Source organism: Pyrgilauda ruficollis, unplaced genomic scaffold (genome assembly GCF_017590135.1).
Source record: "Pyrgilauda ruficollis isolate IOZ18807 unplaced genomic scaffold, ASM1759013v1 scaffold71, whole genome shotgun sequence".
In the NCBI taxonomy this organism is placed as follows: Eukaryota; Metazoa; Chordata; class Aves; order Passeriformes; family Passeridae; genus Pyrgilauda; species Pyrgilauda ruficollis.
Window position 1 is genome coordinate 2,418,279 of NW_024528933.1, and position 25,068 is coordinate 2,443,346.

Here is a 25,068-nt window from a genome sequence, read left to right on the forward strand (position 1 = left end):
AGAAGATTAAACAAACCCAAAATTTAGGGTACCTTCTTTTAAAACAAGTATTAACATTTATGTTGAGGCATATCAGTATCAAGCTATATGATTTAACATCTATTGCACTGGAGCTAATAATTAACAAATTATAGAACTTGTTCCATAAATAGAACCTGAAAAATATACAAGCACTAACATACTTAAAAAGAAGTAAATATATAGACTGTGCATATCAATAGGAAACAAATACTTTACTTGATTAAGACCAGCTGGTATCAGGAATTAAAAATATGTATGTTATTGATACCTGTTTAGCATTTGTGTAAAAGTTTCTCTTCAAAGAATAAGGAACCAGAGCAAATGATTCACCTCATCTAATCAAAAGAAGTGGTGTTAAAGAGTTGCTTATTCCAGCTGACCTTGAATGTAATTGGCTACTTTAGATGTCTCTATGGTATATGCCACTAAGAAGATAAAAATATACAGGATTAAAATCTGAACTGATAAAGCTAAGAAATTAAGTATTACTCCTTTAATAAGCCTACTTCATGAAAGTATGTGAATACCAAAATATCTCCTTGCTGATTGCTGTTGAACTGTGAATAAATTTAAAAATAAGCTATCAAAAGTGAAAGTATCTAATATTTTAATTTTCTTCTTCTTACCTGTTTAAAAATTATGAATAAAGAATTCAAAGAATGTCTATTTTTTTTTCACTCCTGTCTACTCTACCTGACATTACTTGTATGCTACCACACTCACCAAATTTTTATATACACTTAAGTCTATACAGGTAATATTATTTTGTATCTTAAGATGAAGATGGAGGCATATTTTTTCTGCTTTGTTTTTTACAGTGCAACAGTAAAAATGCTCTTCTTTTTCTTTTTTTTTTCTGTATTATTTAAGCACTTGAAACCCTACACATTTATAAGAACACTGTTTTACAAGGGCAAGGTTGATTATTGCAAAGATGAGATTGTTTCACTGTAGTGCAAAACAAGAGCTACAAAAAGCCCAACAAAAACCCCAAACATTTTAAGTCACAAAATCCAATTAAGCTAAAGAAAAGGGTCTGTCAATTAAGATGTCAGGGTAGAGACCATTTCTTTCTGCTGTGAATAAAGGAATGAACAAGGTTGGATGGTGGTTAACTATGGAAAGAAAAGAGACTTTTTCTTAAATTTTAAAAACCAAAAGATACAGGGCTCAAAATTTAAGAACCACTTTTACTCCTTGGGTTCAAAATATTATATTAGACTTCCACTTGAATTTCGAAAGTACTTATACAACACAGGTTTGGAATTGTAGAAACAATGATAAAAAGTGAAAGTAAAATGATGATTTAGGATGCATACATTATAAAATTGTATCTGCATGACTAAAAAAAAACAAGGACCACAAGAACATTAACATGTTTTGACATGTTACCACAACTGTTGTCTCCTTTTTTGATACAGTGATAGATGCATGCTGTTACAATCAAAATGCAATTTTGTGCTACCTTTTGTAGTAAATATTATGAAGAAATTAAGAGATATCAATTAATCTTCTAAGTTGAGGGACAGTACACAGCAACAAGCCTACAACTTAAATTTGGTTTAAAACTCCTCAATGGGAAGGATTGAGACTTACAAAGGAATAAACCAAATCAGTGTACCTGTCAGTAGTAAACTTTAGCCCTAAGGTTTATTTTGTCAATGTTCTTTGCCTCCATACTGTCACCTATATTGTTATGTTGCATTGTATCTTGAAAGATTTCAGCAATAACCAAGCATTTTACACTAAATGAAGTTGTTCCAGTAGCAAGCAACTGTTAAAGAACTGCAGAATTATGATCCATTTTAGGATCATGACAGTCGCAAAAAAAGTTGCATATAGCCTTCAATTAATAAAAACTAGAAGCTGTGAAATGTAATTCAGTATCCAATAATCCATGTAATAAATTTGTTTAAAAGTTCCTCCTGTATTTTGATGGCCTACAATTGACCCTTCTCTTCACAGCCTCTGAACAAATGAAAAGGTGTGTTTTAGACAAAGTAAAACATGTGAAAAAACATGTATTAATGTACAAAATGCAGACAAAAATGAAGATTTCAAATAGGATTTGTCTTCTAGTCCTTCCCTTCTTTATATTCCTAATAGCCATTTAAAAATCTCGAATCAAGGATTTCTCAAAGAAATCAAACACAAGACTAACAGCTTACATATACACTGCAGTTATATCACAAAGAAAATAGTAATAATATTAACAAGCAACCTGACTGAAAACACTAGCTAGTTTATTCTTCCATTTAAATGAAACACCAAGACTAGGGAATTGTAAGGGAAGAAAAAAAAAAAAAAACCCAACAGGTAAATTGGAAATGTCACTGTCTTCTACCCTTAGTGAAGTAAGGCATTTTCAGTAAACAATATCACTAGTGAAAACCCTCCTTAATAAATTTTACAACTTCATTCAGCATTCTCCACTATACATCACTTGAAATCTCTACTTTGCTGCAACTCATTCTCCTTGACATGTACTTTCATTGTAATACTTTCAATATTTATGTAATTTCTACTACTTTTGCAGCTGGAATAATTTTGGTTCTCCTCCTGCTTGACACTCCTCTCAGAATTATAAGTGCTTCTATTTCTCAAAATACTGGTGAAGCAGTCCTTTTGCTCAGTTGTCAATTCACAGAAGAACACTGCGAGATGGAAAGACAGTAGCAGGGCTGAAGAGCAGACACAAGCAGCAAAGCTTGCTTTAAACAGAAAATAAAGAAAAGCTGCCGAGCTCAGGTCACCACCTATTACTGGCTTGCCATCACAAAGTTTTCTCTCTTCCCATGTTAGATATCCACCTGGTTTCAAACCTCTAATACTCTCTCTGTTTCTCTGTTTATCATCAGAGATTCTGATATCATCTTTTCCCTCATTACTCATTATGTCTACAGAAAAGTCTAAATTCTGATGAAAAAAGGACATCTCTCTATCATCACTTTGCATATTCCAAACTGACAAATGTATTCTCCATCCTAAGACTATATTCAGAAAACAGACAATCCAGGTTTTAAAATATTATTGTGACCTCTATAAAAAATCAAAGTATTCCTGTACTTTTTAATTTATTTTTTCTATAAATTGCGAACACCTTGTGATAGCTAGATCTGTCACTTAAGTCCCCTATAAATTTCAGACCCTTCACATGTATTAGTCTACACCACCCAGTTTCAAGAGCAGAAAAGAGATGTTATACCTTGAAGAATCTTGAAAGTGTTTCTGAGTATCCTGAAATTTCAATGGGCTATGTATTGTGTGTGCATTTACATTTTATTTGCACAAGAACTATGACATTTGGCTTATTCACCAAAAAATAAATTTCAGGTGCCTAATTAAGAGCAATAATCATCCTACCTTTACAGATTCACTTAAGACTTGGGACTCTTCACTGGATTGCAATTCTAGTTTATTATTTAACTCCTGTAGCTGTTGTGCTTGTTCATTCAAAAGCAATTGTGTCTGATGCTCCCGATGTAATGCATTATTTAATTCCTCGCATATACTTTCAAACCTCTCATGGGTGATTAATTTCTGATAAGAGAAATAAATTGTGTTTGATTATGTAACTGTACTTACCTGTTTATATACTTGACTTCCCAAGTTCCACTTGAGAACATATTAAATTCTAAAACAAAAGCATGCTAAAGTTTATTATTTATTTAGGTTTTTAAACTCAAAGACAGACCACCAAGCAATAAAATGGCCAGACAACTTTACTCACTGTATTTTTTTCAAAACAGCATTCAGGCTACTGTAAACAGTAAGCATTTGCTATTCTATTCAAATTAACACCCTAGATTGCTAAGAACCAATATTTAGAAGGAAATATGCAGATCAATGTCCCACATTTTAGTGCATATCGTATTAATCCTTGTAAACTTGTCTTCCTGAACTCTTTCTCCCTTTGCAAAAGTGTTCCAGAAAGACAAAATAGTTCTTCAAGGAAAATCACTGTCAACACTTGAATGGTAATGTAAACTGTGATAATTTCTTACAATTTTTCCATAACTGTGAGCAATAAAACCCAGTATGAGCAAAACTAAAGATAAGCAGATATAATTTTGTCTGTTTGGGTAAAAAACCCCAATATTTTACCAGCTAGGAATAGGAAAAAGAATTGACTTGACACTATCTGTTACATACTCTCTGCTTGGAAGTGTCTTGATTGGGATACACTGACAAGTCTACCAATTACGCTTCAGTATCAGGTCACAGCTACAGAAAACACAGCTTTTTGTGGGCCATAGCTGTTTTACTTGTACAGTGCACCTGTTGAGCATCTATAACAATTCTTAACCATTTACTATCTCAAATAGTTCAAACATATGTTCAATTCTGAATGCAACCTACAAGAAATAAGCATAGTAGGAAAGGTGCTTAGTGAACCTCCAGCATGCTACAGCAAGACAAGTTTTTCTTCCCCTCCAAGGGCTGAAGGCACAGTTCCGTACATATGACAGGGGTCTAACTGAGAACCTACCAAATGGCATCACCCCTCAATCACCATGTCCATTAGTCACAATAATGCGGTTTCAAGTGGTTAAGGATTGTTGTGTCTTCTTGTTTCTGTCAGACAATGCTATTTACAGGCTAGTGAATGCACAGTGTTTAAGTAAATCCATCAATGACAGCTAGGAGTCAGAGGAATTTGGTGCATATATGCTAGCAGGAATGCAGAAGAGGGCCTTTTTTACCTCTTCCATAAACTTAGTCCTTCAGAGGAACAGCCACACTAAAATTTGCATTGACTAGCTCAGGGCATAACCCAGCATCAAAGATACAGTAAAATGTCTGTCATAATATTCAGCAATATCCACACAAGTTCTCATGGAACATACGTATTCAACACCCTCATGGCAGCTGACTTTAATCTGCTGTTAGTGAGATCTATAAATGCTTTTTGGGTATATAAATCACATCCACATTTTCAACATACAGAAGAAAACCTGGTTGCTGAAGACCAAACATATAATTTACAAGAGCACATCATTCTACAAATCAAAAAGAAACTCTCAGGGAAGGGAAGCTTTTCTAAACACATCTGACTTCTAGTTTAGTGACACTTACAATGCAAATCTTGTGGAAAATTCTTTTAATATTAGAATGATTTTATACTTATTTTTCAAAAGAACACACAAAAACATGTCTTATAAGCAGTCACCTCTAAATCAAATATACTTACTTGTTTAAGCATATTTAATTGCTCTTGAAGCCTCTGTGCTTTGTCTGCTTCTTTTTTTATCTCACTGAAATTTGATTTGAATTCCGCAACTTGTAGGCGCAGTGAGCGGCGTTCCACTTCTGCTGTGTGAAGTCTTTGTGTAAATTCAAGTACTTGCTTGTGCAATGATTCTATGTTTTTCTGTTAATAATCAGAAAAAATTTTATGTAATTTAACATGAACTATTTTATCAATAAAAGAGCCACATGTAATACCCAAGCAAATTAGACAAAGCTCTCATTTTGTCCACCATCTCTAAGACGCACGAGTGCAAAAAAGTGAACTTGTTTCACCTTCATATTCTTGAAGGTAGCTGAAAATTCTGTTTGCAAGGAAGTACTATTTTAATGTAAGGCCCACAATAAAAGACTAATTATTTCAGAAGGTTTCTCCTTTCCCTCTGATTACAGGGAAGAAGGCTATCTTTACTGAAAGACAGAACACTGAGTACAAGAAAACAGAAAAACAAAACAAACAAAAAAAAAACCCCAAAACAACTACAACAACAACAACAACAACAAAAAAAAAAAAAAAAAAAAAAAAAAAAAAAAAAAAAACCAAAAAAAGCAAGTTAGTTCTTACAAAGCAAATAGAACTTCGAAAGAACCTTAAAAACCCTTTTTCTTGGATACATCATCAAATCTCTTCTTAAAATTCTTTGACATAAAAGAACAAATATATTCACTCTCTAATGCTTCTGGGTGTTGGGAATCTGATGTCTACATACTTGACTTCAATGTAATAGTCTCATAAACTGAAACAAAATTAATGGTGCTATCAGAAGAGCTTCATCCTAACACTTAGGCCATGAACCTACTGCTTACATGAAGTAGGACTATAATTATGCATACCATACTGGATACTCTGTCACACAATTCAGCTTCCAGGGCCTGTGTATTTATTTTATTAAGTCCATGAGCCAGGCTCTGTACCAAGGAGTCTTTCTCCAGATAAGTAATGTACTTGCTGTGGTCTAATGGAACCGTCTCCATTATAACATTCAGCTTGTCCATAAGTTTCGAAAACGAATTCCTGGCTGCACTTAACAGTAACTTTCCAGAAAGCCAAGACTTTGTACCTTTAAAAAAAAAACAAAAAAAACAAAGACAAAGAAAACCCCCAAACAAACAGTGAAACAAAGAAAACCCTACAACAACAAAACCCAAACCAAACCAAAACACAGAAAAGAATCATCAAGTCGGTTATTAGTTTCAGTTCCTTTCAGTGAAAAAAACCACAACAAACAACATCTTTAAGGTACTCAATAGAAATTTTCCATTAAGGACTAGAAGACTGAGTTCAAAGGAATATCTCAGAGACTTTAAGACAAATTATGTATTTAGCAATGAAAATTCTACTCCTATCAATTCACAAATGGGAGGGTAGAATAAGATTCTAAAGAATAAGGTTTGTTTGTCACAGACTACTTGTCCACTTGTTATCATGTTCCCAATACTGTACTTTCTAAAGACTTTATTTAGTATTCTAATTTTGTAATTCAGAAAACATGCAAGATGGATGCAAGCAAATGGAAGTCAGGTCAAGTATGTCAGAAGTGATAGCACATGGTAAACACTTTATTGTAATATTTACAATGCAAATTTCGGAGGGTTCCCTGATTTTTCCTCTCTCCCCTCTATAGATGTCTAAATCATTTGCTGTTCAAAATTAGTGAGGCTTGGTACCTTGATGCCATACTATTTATATTCTGAGACAAGAGAATATAATTTACCTTATTCCAAGGCAATTAAAATTTTACAGCTACAATTACGTATTTCCCCACAGGATTTTGGTAATCATCCTTCTCATATAATGGACTTAAGGCCCCAGCACACCCAACATGTCCTGCTTACTGCTAGATTCGTCAGGTCTGTAATTAATAATTGTGTTTAATGTTGATAAATAAAATTGTCAGTGCTCCTTCCACTAATTGGTATTCCAGATAACAGTTAATAGGTTTATTTATGCCTTAATAAAAGTCTTGTAATTTAGTTTTCCCTCTGCTAGGCAGGTCTTAATCTGTCATTACTTGTCTTATGATACTATCAGTGTAAGATGACAAGCATGGAAGAGCCTATTTACATTCAGTAGTACAGCAGATCTCCTGTTGCTGCAGTGAAATAAAATATTTACTTAAGAGTATAAACAGAAAAAAATAACCCTGGCTTAAAGAATTTCTGTTTATAGACTGTGAAGGAAAAAGCCAGAAGTACAAAGCAAACAGAACAGTATTATTGATATATTTTTATTACAATTCTAATTGTAAAGAAGATCATTTACATGTGAGCTTGAGATTTATCTGTAAGCAATAACAAAAAAAGCACATGATAAAATAAAATATTTTATTTTCAAAGTCATTTTCCTGCTTGGTTTTAAAATAGCGCCACTCCAATGAATCCAGAGCTTAACTGGAGTATAATTTTTGAGTACATGCTCTCCATAACCTCAGTGACAAGTAGATCTGTCTTTTCTTCATGACTAAGATAGCACGTTTTAGTTAAAAATCTTATGAGACATTTTTACTTTGCACTTCAATTAACTAAACATCCTTTGCAATTAAAAAAAAAAATATTCTTTTCATAGCCAGAAAAAACTGCTATTGCAATTCTCTAGTCAGAATGCATTCACTAATTGAATGTTAAGTTAACCTAAAATTTAAACTAGAACGTTTTTATGGCCTTCCATGTAAGATGATGCCAAAAGCTTCTCAAAAACTGTCCTTTGCCATGGTTTTTGGTATATATAGAATAAAGGAGCTCAATGAGCTACTGTTCCTTCACTTTTCCCAGTATTTCCACTTGCTGTCTCAGGTTATGAGATTGTTTGCCTGTCAGAAGCACATATTGTTTCTCCATATGTGCAATACCTAGCACGGCAGCCCCCTTCCCTATGTCTAGAATCTCATGTTTAACTGCATCAAAAGTAAATTTAAAATAATAATTCAGACAAATGTGTTGTAGCACTTTCAAATGATCATTCCATTTCCCAACAAGCACTCCCCTTAACCAGTAACTTTCCAGAACAACATATCACAGTTCAAATATCACAGAATCACAAGGTTGGAAGAGACCTTCAAGATCATTGAGTCCAACCCGTTCCCTAACACCTCAACTAAACCATGGCACCGAGTGCCACATCCAGTCTTTCTTTAAACACATCCAGGGATGGTGACTCCACCACTTCCCCAGGTAGGCCTTTCCAATATTTTATCACACTTTCTGTGAAAAACTTCTTCCTAATATCCAACCTATACTTCCCCTGATGCAGCTTGACCACAGCTTAAGGCATTTTCCTGAGATAACAATAAATAGTCATGCCCTCCATTATTTTTATGAAGAGTAGCTTTGACTAAATAGGCAAAAATATTTTGAAGTTACTAATTGCTTTGAAAGATGAAATGAAAAAAACCATAAATCAATTCCACAAGGAACTGTATCTATAATAACTGAGATGAGAACAGACTGTTTAAGTACATATATCTTAAGTATCTGCCACAAAGGATGAAAAAATTACAATAAAAATTAAATTATGTATTAAATTATGTACTTTGTTATGTGTCTAAGAAATTATTAACACAAATACAGGTATATAACAAAGCAGCTAAGCTTTACAATAAGCAAATGAAAAGTGTCAAATATTACTTTGCCTAAAGACGAAAAAAACAATTCTTGTTTATTCTGTTTTGGTGAAATTGAACACCAGTCAGCAGATTAACTTTGTACTATGCAAGACTAAAATGTTCATGCCAAACTCTTAAAGCTTTATATATTTAACAGTTGGTGATATTTGTATTGAAAACTTTGGCTGTTACCGTCTCTGGTTTATGACAGTATAGATTTTGTTCAAACAAACCTAAAATCTAACTTGACAAAAAAACCCCAACACTGCAATGAACTTGCATTGAAACTGAAGCAAAGAGATCATTCCAAGACATGCTGGAGTGAGACCCAAACTAACTAACACTATGAAGTGTGTTAGTTATGAACTGACACTATGAACCAATGTCAAAACAAAACCACTTATTTAAAAGATCGAGAAAGGTGCCTCAAATGGCTCCCCACAACCTAACCATTTTTAAACATAATCTCTAAGACACTGAATCATTCCATCTTGATGATCCAGACAGCACCTTCTTGCAGCACTCTCTCCTGTGACATATAGCCTAATCTGCCATTATTTAAAGACATGAAAGGATTGCCTATTTATAATTTTTTAAGAAATTCAACAAAATTGAAGTCAGTTTGAAGATTTAAGTTCTACTTAAAACATTACTTACAGAACATAATGTAATTTTTTAAGTGTGGAAGCTTTCAAATATACTCCTTCAGAGCCTAGTTACTTCAACACTTCCGGAAATTTCATATCAAACTTTGAATTATTTATTACTATTTTTTGAATGAAAGATTCCTAGGAGACTTGATCTCATGAGCAACAGAATTTCAAGTAATACATGAGTAGTTAGACCTTGAGGTTCTGTGGAAATTACTTAAATAGATAAAAGATATAACAGAATCATCAAACTGACTGAGGCCATAACATTCCCAGCATGGATCTTTCTAATTCTCAAAATCAAGCCTGTGTTGAGTGCAGAGATATCTAGTAAATAGGGACCAGCAGAATTCTCATATTGTTCAAACTGCCAAAATATCATGATGTTTAGGGTATTCTAACCAGTCGCTTCAGCAGATCCATGCTACTGTTGCATTTCTCTCAATTCTTCTTCAATTTGCTGTTGTTCCTACACAATATTCAGTACACAGGAACATTTGCAGTATAAACCCTGTAAATACTCCAAAATACAGTTCAAACTTTGCTTTTTAAGGATGTAAATTTAAGGATGTAAATTTAAGTTACTGAAAACAGGATAACCAAAGAAGAGAGCTTCTGAAACTGAATCAAAATACTTGTTTCAACGTCTTCTGGGATCGGTTTGTTATTTAAGCTTCTGGGAAATGAATCATCCCTGTCCTGCTACTTCATTTATTCATATCAATTATCCCTCCTTAAACAGCCTTTATTCTGTGACAGAAGTGTTGGTACTTTAATACTACAAGTTACTGAAGAACTAAGGATGGCAGCAGTGCAGAGAACCAAGCAAACTCTTACATCAGTTCTCGCTGCAAATAAATTAAGAAAAATAGTTAACAGCTGGGAATCATGAGGTACTATTTCCAGAGACTGACACTACAATTATTCATAGGCATAGTAGAATTCTATACAAGCAGAGACTGAGAAAATTATGAAATCTAGACACAAACCTAATTAAACATAAACTTAGAGAGGGAACACTGCAGAGACATAAAATAAGGACTGCTATGTATTGTATAGAGCATTTTATTTCTCTCTCCAAAACTGTAAGATAGCAAGTAAAACACATGAAAATATTATCCATGAAATTCACTGTTTTCCAGATTTGGAACTACTAAATTTATATAATATAAAACACAGTAGGAAATTATTTCCTTTCAGTCAGCAGCTGTAATGTCCCAAGTCAAAGACGTGCCAGTTTTAGAGCCTGCACTTAGGAAGTACACAAATCAAATAAAAACAAAATTACATAGATTTTCTCCATGGAAAAATATTAGGTTGAGCTCCAGGAAAACACTTCTTGAATATAAGACCAGATGAAGAAGATAACTAGGAACCTTGTAAGAGTTACTTCAAAGCTCTTACAAGAACCTCATAAGAGTTGCTTCATTTAAAAGCTTAGCCTACTTTTTAGGCTAAGCTTTTAAAAACCGGTTAGCCAAATATCTGTTTGAGTGGTGTAGATTATTTTTAATATCTCACAATCAAACAGGCAGAATGGTATGTATGCTTTCTAAAAGCACTCTCCAGCCTTCTGTTCCAATGATTCTACATACCAAAAGGATAAAGTATCACATCACCAATCAAAGAAAATTCAATCTGTTCCATCAATACAGCTCTCAGGAGATTTGATCCAGAATAGTTTAAATAAATCCTAAAAATGGAGATGATGTAACCACCCTAATTATTTTTTTACTCTTCAACTACAAGAATATACTTTTAAAATTACCTGGTTTATTAACAACATCCTGCAATTCAGTGACAGAACTGATTATTGCAGCAAGGAGGTTGGAACTAGCAAACCAGCTGAGTGCTTCCACACAGTCAAGCTCTTCCTCTTCACAACCTACAGAATAGAATTGTAGCCACCAATATAACTTAGTAACTTAGATGAGGTACACTACTTTCTCTTTCAGAAATTGACTAAACCTATAATACATAAGCCACAGACTATATTCAGGACAATTTAGACTGTATTAAATATGATTCCACTAGCACTAAACCAGAAAAATAGATGAATCTTCTGGTTTGGAAAGCATTTTTTATACCATTTTTCCTTGTAGGGGGATGCATAAGCTGGTTTAGTAACAGAAAGCTAACAGAAAGGGACTAGACGGACTACATATTTCCTCTAAAGGAAACCCAGAAATCTTACATTAATATTTTACTTGAATCAGTAAGAAACTTTTTTTGCATTTTTCAGTAGGAAATAAGTACTATAAGTTATTAATAAAAGAAGAGAAGAAGAGAATACATGTTCTCAAAAAATAATGTTGGTGGCAAATAATGTAGGAAAATTTCAAGAAATTTATCACATACAGCAGATGCTGTAGCACCTAGTTCTGAAATCTACAATGCAAATATTGAGAATATCAAACAATGGAAGCTCATGTGTGTAGTTGAACTTTACTTGCATTGCTAAACAGACTAAGTATTTCCTTTTAGGGGAAATTACATTTATCAAGTTATCTAAAATTTACAACTTCAAAAATTACATTTGTTAAAATGTCATTAAATTTGTATTTACATTCCATTATAGATAATATTACTATATGTTATTCACTAGCCGTGTCTTTTGACACAACATTTATCAAAGAAGAAAAAAATCAGCTTACTTAACAGATTACGCTTGCCTTTGGATTCTCCTACACAAACGGGAATTCCAATGCCTTCTTTTAAACCATTTGTCCAGGTGAAGAGGGAACTAGAAGACTGTGCTAAAACCTGAAGTCTGTTGGCTGCCAAAACTGCAATCACAGCTCTTCGGAATATATAAATCAGGCCCTGGGATTTTCTTTTCTTTAGTTTTGCTTCATCTTGATTGTTTTCCTTATCATCAGAGAGAGCATGAACTAGGGTCTTAATCTTCTGGTTCACTAATTCATAAATGTTCACCTGATCCCGGAGAAGGTCTCTTTGGGAAGACATAGCACACAATCGGCCATACAGAGGATACAGGGCACCTGCCAATAGTGCACAGGCTGTCAGGAGGGAGGAATGCTCCTTCTGAAACTGTGTTAACATCTTTTTCAAAGAAATGTTTTCAAGAGCCAATTTCTCTTGACTTTTTTCAAGGTCATAAATTTTTTCCTTATTTTTCTCTGCTGCTTCTTGGTATTCCTGGGATAAGAGAAAAAAAAAAAAAACAACCAAACAAAACCAGAAGAAATATTAACGAAAAGTTTTTAACTTAACAAAATAATTTTTACGTAGGCAAAAGATAAAAGAAAATACTTTCTTTTTTCTTCATATTCAAGTAATACACTAAAGCAACAAATATTATTAGTAATGATGATAAAACTATCTCTCCTAATAAACAATTAAACAATGAGATACAAACGAAGTAACAAAGTAAAGTTTGCACAATCTTCAGTTACAAATGGATTCCTGGTTCCTGATGATAACCCTTAGTACTCCAATAGCCTCCACCTGGTTGTCCACAATCAGCTGACTTAACAATAATTGCTTAGTAAGCAATTACATGCTCCAATTTCAGAAGAACCATTGCTCTACAAAGAAGAAATAAAGTTAGTATAAGGGAGAGGAATAAAATAAGAAAGGCTCTGGAACAAAAACGTAGACAGATTGGCAGCAGCTGGAAAAGGGGAAGTAAAGGTGATCTCTTAATTACTTTGTAATCAACCCCCTACTTATATATTCACAGATTAATTAGGTCTCATACAGAATGGAGTTTTCAAAAGAACAGTGTAATACAGATATTTTTATTTTGCCTAGTGCCATAATAGGTTTGTTTTTTTTTTTTTTTAAGTTGCAGAACATTTTTTTTCTTCTAAATGCCCTGAAATAGGGAAGGAGGGAGATTTAAAATAGCAAGCTGGTATAGAGAAATGAAGATGGTATCAAGTCAGGAAATGTCAGGACTACAGTTAGAGGATGCAGACTGCAGTATTGGAATTAAAACACTACACTGAGAACTCTAAGTGACCTCAGAGACTTAAACTGGGTTCTTGATGCACAAGAGCCTCCTTTGATTGAAACAGTGACTACATTTAAACAGGCTCCACTGGTATAGGGAGATAATAAATTTTAGGCACAGTTCACAAGGAACGTACAAGCTCAAGTTAAATGCTAATGCTTCAGCTACAATACATGGTCACAAAAAGGCAAACATGGATGCAAGTACCAGTCCACATGATGATGAAAACTGAGGATTTTGCTAAATTTCAAATATTTAGAGCTACAGGCAATTTTATTGAACACACAGTGACATTCTAAAAAGAAGCAAAAAGTATTATCCAGCCATATTCTCCTGCGTTCTATTTGGTACAGGTCCCAAACTAGTGGTAAGTAAGGCACCCTAGTTTCTTTTACCTCCTCCATTCTTCAAGCACAAAAGGGGAAAAAAAATACACAGCTATCCCTAGAATGAAAATAGAAGATTCCACGCTTCTACAGAGATGTACCCTAGTCAGTTCAAAATGTCTTTGACCAAATAAATATTTTATAATTTTTTTTGAAGGGAAAGCATTTGTAATGCTATTAAAATACTTCAAGTGATACAAAAATAGAGTAGGCCACTAAAAGATTTAATTTCAAAATGCAATTTACAGGCCACATATGTCACTTTACTATGCTGAAATAAAGTATGAACATGGACAATACTTTCAGTGCTGCTACATTATTTACAGTGTTTGATTTTTATAGATAGCATAACTAGAAGGAATTGAAAAGGTGAGCCAAATTCAGAAAACAACCTATGGTTTCTGGCCATCACAGGTGAAAGGCCAATATCTAAGTGAACAAACTGTGATCTCTATAGGGCTGTTGGACAGCAATACCAACATTCAGTGCTCTTGCTAATTAAAGTGCTTTTTTAATGCTTTTCGTGATATGCAAAAGTAAATAAGACAACCTCTGACTTCAGAAATGTAAGTTTTGCAAGAAAATAGACTTTTTTTCTTTTTACTGGTTAGTAATTTCTATTGCTATACCAGACACTGTTTCTAGAGTTTTCTTTAAAGCTTAAAAGCACAGTTCTTGAAAGAGACATGGACTTTGCTTCCTAAACATTGGCAAGCTGGTTTCCTTTGGTGTTTGAGCTTTGAGGGGCACCTCACTGAGTTGCAGAGCTGCATCAATTCCAAGAAACCTTAACAAAAAATCAGGTGCTACTCAAAAAAAAAACTATTTTATCCTACTTCTTACTACAACCTTAGCCTTTATTCTGGCATGGAAACGGAACAGAAAACTAGAAATATAATGACACAGAGACTTCAAAAGGTTTTTCTTTGGGAGAGCTGAGCACAGATGGCAAGAGAAGAGAGAGGGCCCACCCCCACATGCACTAAAGCTGCCCCCAGGGAGGGCAGGCAAGCAGGAACACATGAACAGAGAGGGCAAACAGGGCATGAAACATGAGCCAGGGCACCATGACTCTGTTTGCACTCACAGGGAAAGCAGGAAGGGCACTGAGACACTGCCAACTCAAGCACTTAGATGGTGATTTTCACTCTCAGTGATTGAGCTGAGGTGTGGTGTTTGTTTGGACAAAAGTTACTTTCTCTGTGCACACCAGAAAGGATGGGGCAACCCAGATGGACTGCCCATGAAACCATGCAAGAGTCTGGGTCTCAGGTTGCAGGGAATTATGGAGCCCGGCACTGCTCTCGGGGCAGCACAGACAACAGCTGTGTGAGTTGTGATCAGGTGGATGACTTACAAAGCCTAATGCTGGAGGTGAGAGACAAAGTGGAAAGACTAAGAAGAATTAGGGAGTCTGAGGAAGAGACTGAATGGTGCAAATACATTATACCACACCTCAGACAAATGCACCCACTCTCCACTTCACAAGAAGCAATGGATCCCCCACCCTCTCATCACCAGGCAGCATGGGACCTTAGAGACAGAGGTGAATGAAAACAGATTTCTCCTTGGCGGGGGGGGAGGCAGGGGAATCTCCTCCCAAACTACTTCACCTTCCCAGGTGCCCTTATACAACAGGTATGGGGCCCTGAAATCTCAGAATCAGGGAAATGAGAATGTGGATGGAAGTCCATCTAGGCCAGACTGATTGCTTAAAACAGGGCAGCCTACCCCCTACATCTTGACCTCCTCAATTAAGAAAAAAAAGAAGGCAGTAGTGACTCCCTTTTTAGAGAAATGAAGAGCCAATATGCCAAGCAGAATTAACTGATACAGAAGTGTGTTGCCTCCATGCAGCCCAGATAAGATAGATCACCAAGAAACTGCCCAGTGGTACAGCCAACTGACTACCCATTACCTGTTTCCCAGGTAGCAACAAAGTCCCAATAAAAAGGCTGTGAATGATCAAGAGGGACCTCAAGGCCTTGGGATAACTGGTCAAGGGATCTGGAGCAAAAGCTGTGTTCTCTTCTGTCCTTTCAGTTGCAGGGAATGATGGGGCAAAACCCAGAAATATCCCAGAGGAACACATGGCTTCAAGGGTGGTGTTACCATCAGAATTTGTGGAGTTTTGACCATGGGTCAGTTTATATGATACTGAGTCTGCTGACAACAAATGACATCCTCCTATCTCAAAGAAGGAGGGTTCACTGAAAGAGCTTTAAACTGCATTTAACGGGGGACAGGGACAAGGCCAAGCTCGACAGAGAAAAGGTGTGGAAAGGGGAGAACAACAGTGATCACCCAAGCACAAAAGGATGCTTAAGAGGGGATGCCTACTGAGGGTACAAGCATCCAAAGATGTAACCAGAAGACAGACTGTGCACTCCCAACCGGGATATGTTGACACAATCAAATACCTCCATGGAGTTCCTGTACACCAATGCACACAAAATGGGGAAGAAACAGGAGGAACTAGAGATCTGTGTGCTGTCAAAGGACTCTGATATTTGCATTTAGAGACATGGTGGGAGAGCTCACATGACTGGAATGCTGTAATAAAGGAAATATTATTTAGGAGAGGCAGACCAAGAAGGCAAGGCAGTGGAGTTACCCTCTCTTGAGGCACACCTGGAAGGTATAGATCTCTATCTTGGGGTGGATGGTGAGGGAGTCAAGAGCTTATGGATCAGTATAAAAAGGCAGATCAGTAAGGGCAACACTTGTGGGTGTTTGCTACAGGCCACCTGAGCAGCAGGAGAAGGTGGATAACATCTTCTACACGCAGCAGAAAGCTTAGAGTTACAGACACTAGTTCTTGTGGGGGCCTTCAACTACCCTGGCATCTGCTGCAGAACCAGGACTTCAGGAGAGCTAACTTTAGTCTCTTTGGGGATCTTCTTGGAAGAATCCCACAGAAGAGCCCCTTAAGGAAGAGAGGTGCATGACAGTTGGTTGATGTTCAAAGATAAGTTCCTCTAGGCTCAAGAACAACACATCCTGATGCACAAGAAGTCAGGCAAAGAGGGTAACAGACTTGCATGATTAAATGAAGAACTGTCATTACCCAGGCAGGAAATACACAGGAGATGGAAAAAGGGTCAGGCCACTTAGAATGAAGATAGAGAGGTTGTCCAGAGAAAGTAGAAATGAGACAAGGAAGGTCAGGGTGCACCTGGAATTAAATGTGGCCAAACATGTCAAGGACAACAAGGGGGATGATCCTGCCCCTCTACTCAGCCTTAGTGAGGCTACATCTGGAGTGCTTTCTCCAGTTCTGGGCTCCTCATTACAAGAGAGACAAGGAGTTCCTGGTGCAGATCCAACACAGGCTGACAAAGGGACTGGAGCATCTTTCTTACAATAGAATGAGGGAGCTGGGCCTGTTCAGCCTCAAGAAGAAATGACTGAGAGGCAACCTCATATATATTGTCTCCCCCAACATCCTTGCAGGTAAGCTCAGGAAATGTGGGTTAGATGAATGGATCTTGAGGTGAATCAAGAACTGACAATTGCATAGCTTAGTGGGTTTGTACAGACACTGTCCTAATAAGGGAGTACAAAATCCACATGGAATAATGATTTTCAAAGCTCAGGTTGATGTGACAGCTGGAACCAACCAGACACTAAAACAATGTCTGCTGCAATAGGCTGCAAATGCTACAAAGTTTTTTTTTTAAAAATACTTCATATCAGTGGTGGAAACCAGTCTATGACATAGCCCCCAAAATCTCCTCCAAGAAGAGACAACAAAAGGAGGATATGCAGAATGTAGTCCTCATAGTTCCCTTCCCTGCTCCCCGTCCCCCCAAAAAACCTGATCAGTGGACCAGAACCCAGCTGGAGGCCTGCAGTCAGTGGTGTTGCCCAAGGGTCCAGTCTCATTGAATTTGTTTATCAGTGACCTGGAGGAAGGGATCAAATGCACCCAAGTTTGCTGGTGACTCCAAACTGGGGGCAGTGGCTGATCCACCTGAAAGCTTTGCTGCCATTCAGTGGGACCTTGATCAGCTGGAGGGTTGGGCAGAGAGAAACCTGGTGGGGCTCAACAAGGGCAAGTGCCAGGTCCTGCAGCTGGGGAGGAACAGCCCCAAGTGCCAGCACAGGCTGGGGCTGACCTCCTGCAGAGCAGCTCTGTGGAAAAGGACCTGGGGCTCCTGGTGGATCACAAGCTGTCCAGGAGCCATCAGTGTCCCGGTGGCCAGGAGGGCCAATGTCATCCTGGGGTGCATTGGCAAGAGTGTGGCCAGCAGGTCGAGGGAGGTGATCCTCCCCCTCTGCTCAGCCCTAGTGAGGCCACACCTGGAGTGCTGTGTCCAGTTCTGGGCTCCTCAGCACAAGGGAAACAAGGAGCTACTGGAGAGGGTCCAGTGGAGGGCCACAAGGATGATCAGGGGTCTGGAGCTTCCCTCTCACGAGGAGAGACTCTGGGAGCTGGGATTGTTTGGTCTGGAGAAGACTGAGAAGAGATCTCATCAATACACAGAAATATCTCAAAGGTGGAGTCAGGAGGATTGTGTGAGACTCCTCTCAGTGGAGTGATCGAGCACTTATGTTGGATGAGGAGCAATGACCAAAAACTAAGGCACAAGGTTCTACCTCAACATGAGGAAAAACTTCCTTAGACTGAGGGTGGCAGAGCACTGGAACAGGCTACCCAGGGAGATCACGGAGTCTCTCTCTCTGGTGACACTCAAAAACCTCCTGGATGCATTCTGATGTAACCTGCCCTAGGTGCCTTTGCCTTGGCAGGTGGGTTGGACTAGATGATCTCCACAGCTCCCTTCCAAACCTAACGATTCTGTAATTCTCATCAGTGTCTACAAGTATCTAAAGAAAGGGTGTCACTGCATGGATCCAGGCTCTGCTGAGTGATGCCAAGAAACAGGACAAGAGGCAACGGGCAAAAACTGACACATAGGAAGTTCCACCTGAACAAGAGGAGGAACTTCTTTTCTGTGCAGTGACTGACTGCCTAAAGAGGTTGTAGAGTCTCCCTTACCGGGGATATTTAGGAACAATCTGGACAAATTCTCTGCACTGTGCTATAGCACAACTGCCTTGAGCAGGAGGGGGTGCACCAGATGACCCACTGTGTTCCCTTCCACCCTGACCCATTCCGTGATTCTGTAAGTCAGTGATTCCTGTTTTATTAAAAAAAAAAATATATATATACATGTATATATGTGTATATATATATATATACACACACATGTATATATATGTGAGTGTGTATATATATATATATATATATATACACACACACACACACATATACTATATACAGCTATACCTATAAACAACATCAACTGTCCTGTCCTCCCTTTGCTGTGTTTTAAGTACACAGGGGACTTGCCAAAGACATGCCTACCAAAGATGCTTACCAAAGAAAGACACCTGGTAGGTCAGGACCAGTACAGTTACATGCATTTCTCTTCCTCCCTTTGCACTGATTATGGTGATTTTTCATGTAATTGAAATATATCCCATCCTTTATCTAATTCACCTGGCTTGCTGTAAAAAGCCTCCAACCAAGGAAAAGAAAAAACAACACTTTTGTTTCTCCCCAGGGGACTCTTTCTTTTTCTTGTTTAGCAAACCTTTGATTTTTCTGTTGAAATTGACATTTTGAAGTAGTTACAGTATTTTTCTCTTACAATATGTTTTTGCATATCAGAACAAAACCCTTCTATTTTAAGCAGTTGCCACAAAAAATGGGGACAGATTAAAAAATGTCGATATAATAAACAAAAAACAACGGGTAGTTAAAATTCAGAGGACATTTCCTAGGGGACTATAAATAATAAATAATTTGTGTGAGGCTAAGGAACAGGCATAGTAACATTTTCAAAATGGCACACTATCAAATCAAGAGGACTAGACTCCTGCAACAAAAGGCAAAGAAAAAGGATATACATTTTAAGCTCCATTGACTCTCTCCAAACATGGAGACCACTGTCAAAGAGTGGTATCTACAGAGTGCCTTGCTTATTGCTGATCTCTGATAAGGATACTCCGGGAATTTCTTTCCTATAGAAAAACAGTAAAACTGATTTCTGATTACACCATCCATTTGACCTACAGTACCAGCTGTGAAGTAGTACCTATTAACATTCATAGATCCTATTGTGGAACCAGGGACCCTGAACAGTACTGGCTGGGGACAGAAGCAGTAGCAGGTGTCACTGCCACTAAAACCTCCAGATTCTGCAGTGTTTTAATTATAAGGAGACCATTCTAAAAGGCCCTAACTCTCTATTGCAGTTCTAATAAAATAAAACAATAATTTTCAAGATTAATTGCACAGCAGTATAAGCAATGTGAGCTCTCTGTTAACTCCTGAGAGTGTGAATTGACACTCTATGGTTTGCTTTCACAGACATGTCAACAATCTGAAAAACTAAAGAAGTCTCAACACAGGACCTCTGAGGAGAAATACCTAGAAGTAGTCATGGAACACTGGTTGAAGACAAAGCTACAAATAAAATGAAGCATACTATGATGTACCATTAGGTTGGTGCAGGACAGCAAAAATCACTCATCTTCCCTTTTCAGAATGGAATTAAACCCTACAAGGGGTTATTTCACTAAAGTGCTTGCAATTAACACTCAGATCTTTGGATGGAAAATGTAGCAAATTGCTACAGTTTCCTTGTAGTGCTAGAATAAGTGTCCTAGAGTGAGGAGACCCCCAGCTGTACAATGAAATACTGGCAAATTATATTCCACTTGTACTGATTATATGTTTCCTATAAAATTTAATGAATAAAGCTTGCTAAAATAATTAAGTTTAAATATTGCATTCTGCATCTTTATGTAATCGCTGGCAGTCAGTAAATCTTAAACATCCTTTGAAGACATTCTGTAACTTGTGGCACATTTTCCCTTGTTTCCTTTGGAAATAAGGCTATGATATTAGTCTGTCTATACACCTCTGATCAAACAAAGCACTGATCTTGCAGACAAATATGGCTAACTGGCTCAAAATGCAATAGGTAAAATACAGTTAAGGAAAAAATGGGCAATCAGGACTAGCACAGCCCTAACACTAGACATTTATGGACCCTATGGGTGCCAGAAAAGGAAAGGCTTTATTTGGTATTTGCAAATTGAAAGTCAGTCACAAATTAGAAATTGAGAAGAAATTAGATTGTCTTCTTGAGAGTTTGACACTGAATGGCAAGGAAGACAAACTGGAACACAAGGTGGAAAAGAGATTGTTGAATCATATAAGTGCATACAGATATTGCACTACCTTGATTACAAAACTACCAGCTTGCACTCCAACATTATATGACCTGTGTTAGAAAACATGTCCAGATGTTTTCTAAGGGAAAATGTTCCCCTTTTAGCTATTCAGTAGTCCTGTACAGCAAGCTGACAGATGAAGTTTTTTCCAAAACACGTGCCTAATGTGCACTCCACAAAAAAGAGACACATTTTCAGTACATGCTTTACATGCTATCTATACAATCCAGCTGCAGAGACTGGGAGGTTTAGCACCATTCCAAAGAATGGTGCAGTATTGCAGAGCACCTATTTTTCACAAAACACTAGAGTTTTTAAAGACATGACACATCATCCATAGGAGGAAGAAATCTAAATTGTGTAACTCCACTTTTTCTTTAAGAAGGAAATGTAATTTTTAAAATTAAAATTAAGCTTTGTTATTCCACCATTCTTTTTGTTGGCAAACGAAAGCCATAAGCTGAAACTACATGATGCTGGGGAAATTAAATATAAATCTGGATGCCACTTATTCCACTTATAGTGTTGTTTTTAGCCTTGTCAATATCCAATGTGAAATGTAAATATCAAGCAAAAAAATCTAAAAAATTATAACTCAGTCCTAAGAATTCACCATAAATTCTGTAAATAGAATATTTCATAAATGTATTTTTCAGCACACAATGATATCCAAGACTAAAATCTGAGTCAAAGATAGTATTCTTCAGATAAATTAAGTCACAGGTGGCAGTCACAAGTAACAAGGCATACCTTATTTCCTCAATTGCACAACTCTTTTAATTGAAACACATGTAAATGAACATGATTGAAAAGATAGTGAATGGTGGCTGTAGAATAATAGTGAGCATTTTAAATTGCAAATAACTTGTCTAACAATCAGTACCAACAGTTTTACACTTTTGACCCACTGCTCACTTATCATCTGTGTAAGAGCATCTTCTAATACTGTTAAAATCTACCACTGCTAATTGGTTTTCAGAGTCAGAATGTATATATCTAAATTTATCCCCAGATGAGACCATTTTATTGTATCTCTACACAGTCTTTGCAAAGCATGACACTGAAAAAAAACACTGCTGCCCTATATAATTCTTAAATCAAGCAAATTCAATCTTACAGCCTTAACATTCTGAGAATGTTAAAAAACGCCCAAAACAGTAGCAACTGTAAGCCAAATTAGGCAATTCACTCCTAGAATGTTTTAACAAAGACATTTATTTCTTATTATAAATGAAATCAATACTAGCATGGAGTTTGCAGGGGTTTTTTTTAATTTTAAACAACCCTAAACTGGTTAGGGGTTCACACTACGGAAATAATCCATTAAATATTCACAAGGAAAAAAAAAAAATCAGAAGTTCATAGCACCATACCTGTGCCCTTGCATGAGCTTCCCCAAGGAGACCTGAGTACTGCTGTTCCAGATACTTTTTTTCATTCTGCCAACAGCTTGCCTGAGCTTTCATTTGTTCAGCCATTTTGTTAAAAGCATCTTCCTGGCTCTGCTGAAGCTCCTTCATAATATTGGACTTGTTTTTACAAACATATTCCAGGTGAGAGATCTGTGGAACAAGCATTTAAAAAGACATTACTTCTCTAAGCACCTGTTTACTTTATTGTACATATCAGCTTAACCACAGATGATCTCGGCATAAACTCTAAACTGTAATTTCTTCAATATATTCATTAAAATTAAGTAAAAGCCTTTCATGACAGATTATTTACTTGAGTTGTGCAACAAAATTAACAAAAAATTGCATTAAGTTTTGCCATTGTTGTACCATATTGAAGATGTTTGTTGCTTTCTTTGTTGAAAACCTGAACTGTACACTTCTATGTTTTGGCCTTTTGTATACAAGAGCATTAAATCTTCTATTAGTAAAGTACCAATCTCTTAGAAGTTTGCAAGAATTGCATATAATATGCAAAAAAAAAAAAAAAAAAAAGCCCTTAATTTAATTTTTGTTTTAGTGGAAAACCAAAACATTCCAGATACTATTAAGCATTAAAAGAATTTCAGGACATTTTAGCACACAGAAGTTGTTTTCAACAAGTACAAATGGATTCACTCTGTGGATAACTTAGGAGCTCCCGCGCAAACTAAATGGAGGAATGAATCAAGGTAACAATAATCTTTAAATACACACACCTACAATTAATTACTAGAGAGTATCAGCAAGCTACTTTTCAAATGCGTCACACAGGAATGCAAGAGGAAAGTTTGGTTCCCGAGAAAGCGGGTACAACACAAGTGACATACTGTTCAAAATCCCTGAAAAGCATAAGAAAAATATATTCCATAAGTATATGAAAAAGTATATTCCATAAGTATATAAAAAAAAGCCCTAGAGACCTCACAGTCAATATCAACAACCATACTAAATTAAAAAGCAAGAAACAATATGACACAACATCCCCAAACACTGCCAGTAATGTTCACTCCCTTCTCTTCTACTCCCTTTCCTCATTTACTTCAAAAGTAAAATACAAAATTATATCAAATGTTCACAATCCAGATTTTATCCTACCCCTTTGGTAAGGGGGTAGGTCCAACTGACTGCTGGGGTACTTATTAAATGATGATTAAAACAATTCACTATAACCAGCCCTGCATCTTACTCAGACCAGAAGAATGGTCACTCCTGAAGATGAAAAATGTCAAAAGATTTTCCCTCACTATGTCTCAAAAAATGTCTGCACAGACAAGTTCTGGAGTTGCTGTACTAGTCTTAAGACTGACCTGATCAATAGAGCCAGAAAACAAACTGAAATTCTAAAGACTGTCATATGTTAGTCTGTGAAGTCAGTTTAATTTATTTAAAAGGAGATCTTTTCTTTCCTAAAAATCCAGGGATTTCTGGAGAGAAAGGCCACATAAGCTTACTTGCATCCTGAAAAGTACAGCTCCTCCTTACAGCAAATATTGAAATATTTTATAAAAACAGGTATTTTCTATTTGTGTTACTGAATATAATTCTATATCCATGAGTTACAATTAAATGAAAAAAATACACTGTCATTTCTTTCAAATGAAATAATAAACTCTGAATAATAAACATATAATTTAAAGATGATACTCCTTGAGTAAGGGCATTTTGTTTCAGTTTTATGGCAAAATAAAGACTTGCTTTATTAGTGTAAATGACTAAGTTCTTTGAATTGCTTCATCAGTAAGATTAATTTATTTTCTTTTAATTAGGTCCCTGTGGCTAATATTGGCTAGTACTATTAGCATGTCCTGCACTGAAAATGGAGCTTAGAGACTTCATACAGACTTCAGTCACATTTACATGCCCACAGCAATGGCATCAAACTGAGTTGTAGACAAGCCATAATTAATGGTATTGAATTATTAACGTCCAAATTCTTTTTGAAATAAGATGAATGTCAGTCCTTTTTAATGATACTGCGATGTGGACAAATGTCACTGAATTTAATAGAGGTAGCTGGTGCCTAAGGACACTTACCTTCTCATTAGCCCTGTTGAGGTCTGAGATCAGGGCATCAACATTCTCCTGCAAGACTACACAAAGCTCAGGCCAAGAGAATCTATCTAGGATGCCTTCTGGTTGTTTTATAAGCACACAGCCTGCTATCAAATGCTGGTATAAGCTATGAAGGAAGGTTAGTTTCTCCTGAAACAAAAGGAGAATTACATGAGGTATCTGAACAGTGTTAGAATTGAAATACGTGCATCACATGGGCAGTAATATGAACTACATGCAAGTGAAAAAAAGCCCACACAGCTCATTCACAAACCTTTTTCAAAATACCACAATTGCTAATATTTGCAGTCATACATATTGAAGCGAATGTAAGAAAACAGTTTTTACAAAATGTGTCTATTCAGACATAATATATAAATAGCCTATATAAATACAGAACAGTCCTGCTGTTATCACAATGACTATCTGATACAGATAAAAAATCCCATGCTA

At 36.5% G+C, this 25,068-nt stretch overlaps 1 protein-coding gene across 1 annotated transcript in view; it reads right to left on the minus strand.

The window, feature by feature from the left end:
- The window catches only part of CCDC171 (coiled-coil domain containing 171), a 142,412-nt gene that overhangs the window by 63,497 nt on the left and 53,847 nt on the right, over positions 1-25,068 (minus strand). The window contains 7 exon segments of the mRNA XM_041485557.1: positions 3,385-3,561; positions 5,213-5,392; positions 6,103-6,329; positions 11,289-11,405; positions 12,175-12,679; positions 22,504-22,692; positions 24,598-24,765. Of these exon segments, the coding sequence (XP_041341491.1) occupies positions 3,385-3,561; positions 5,213-5,392; positions 6,103-6,329; positions 11,289-11,405; positions 12,175-12,679; positions 22,504-22,692; positions 24,598-24,765 (1,563 nt within the window).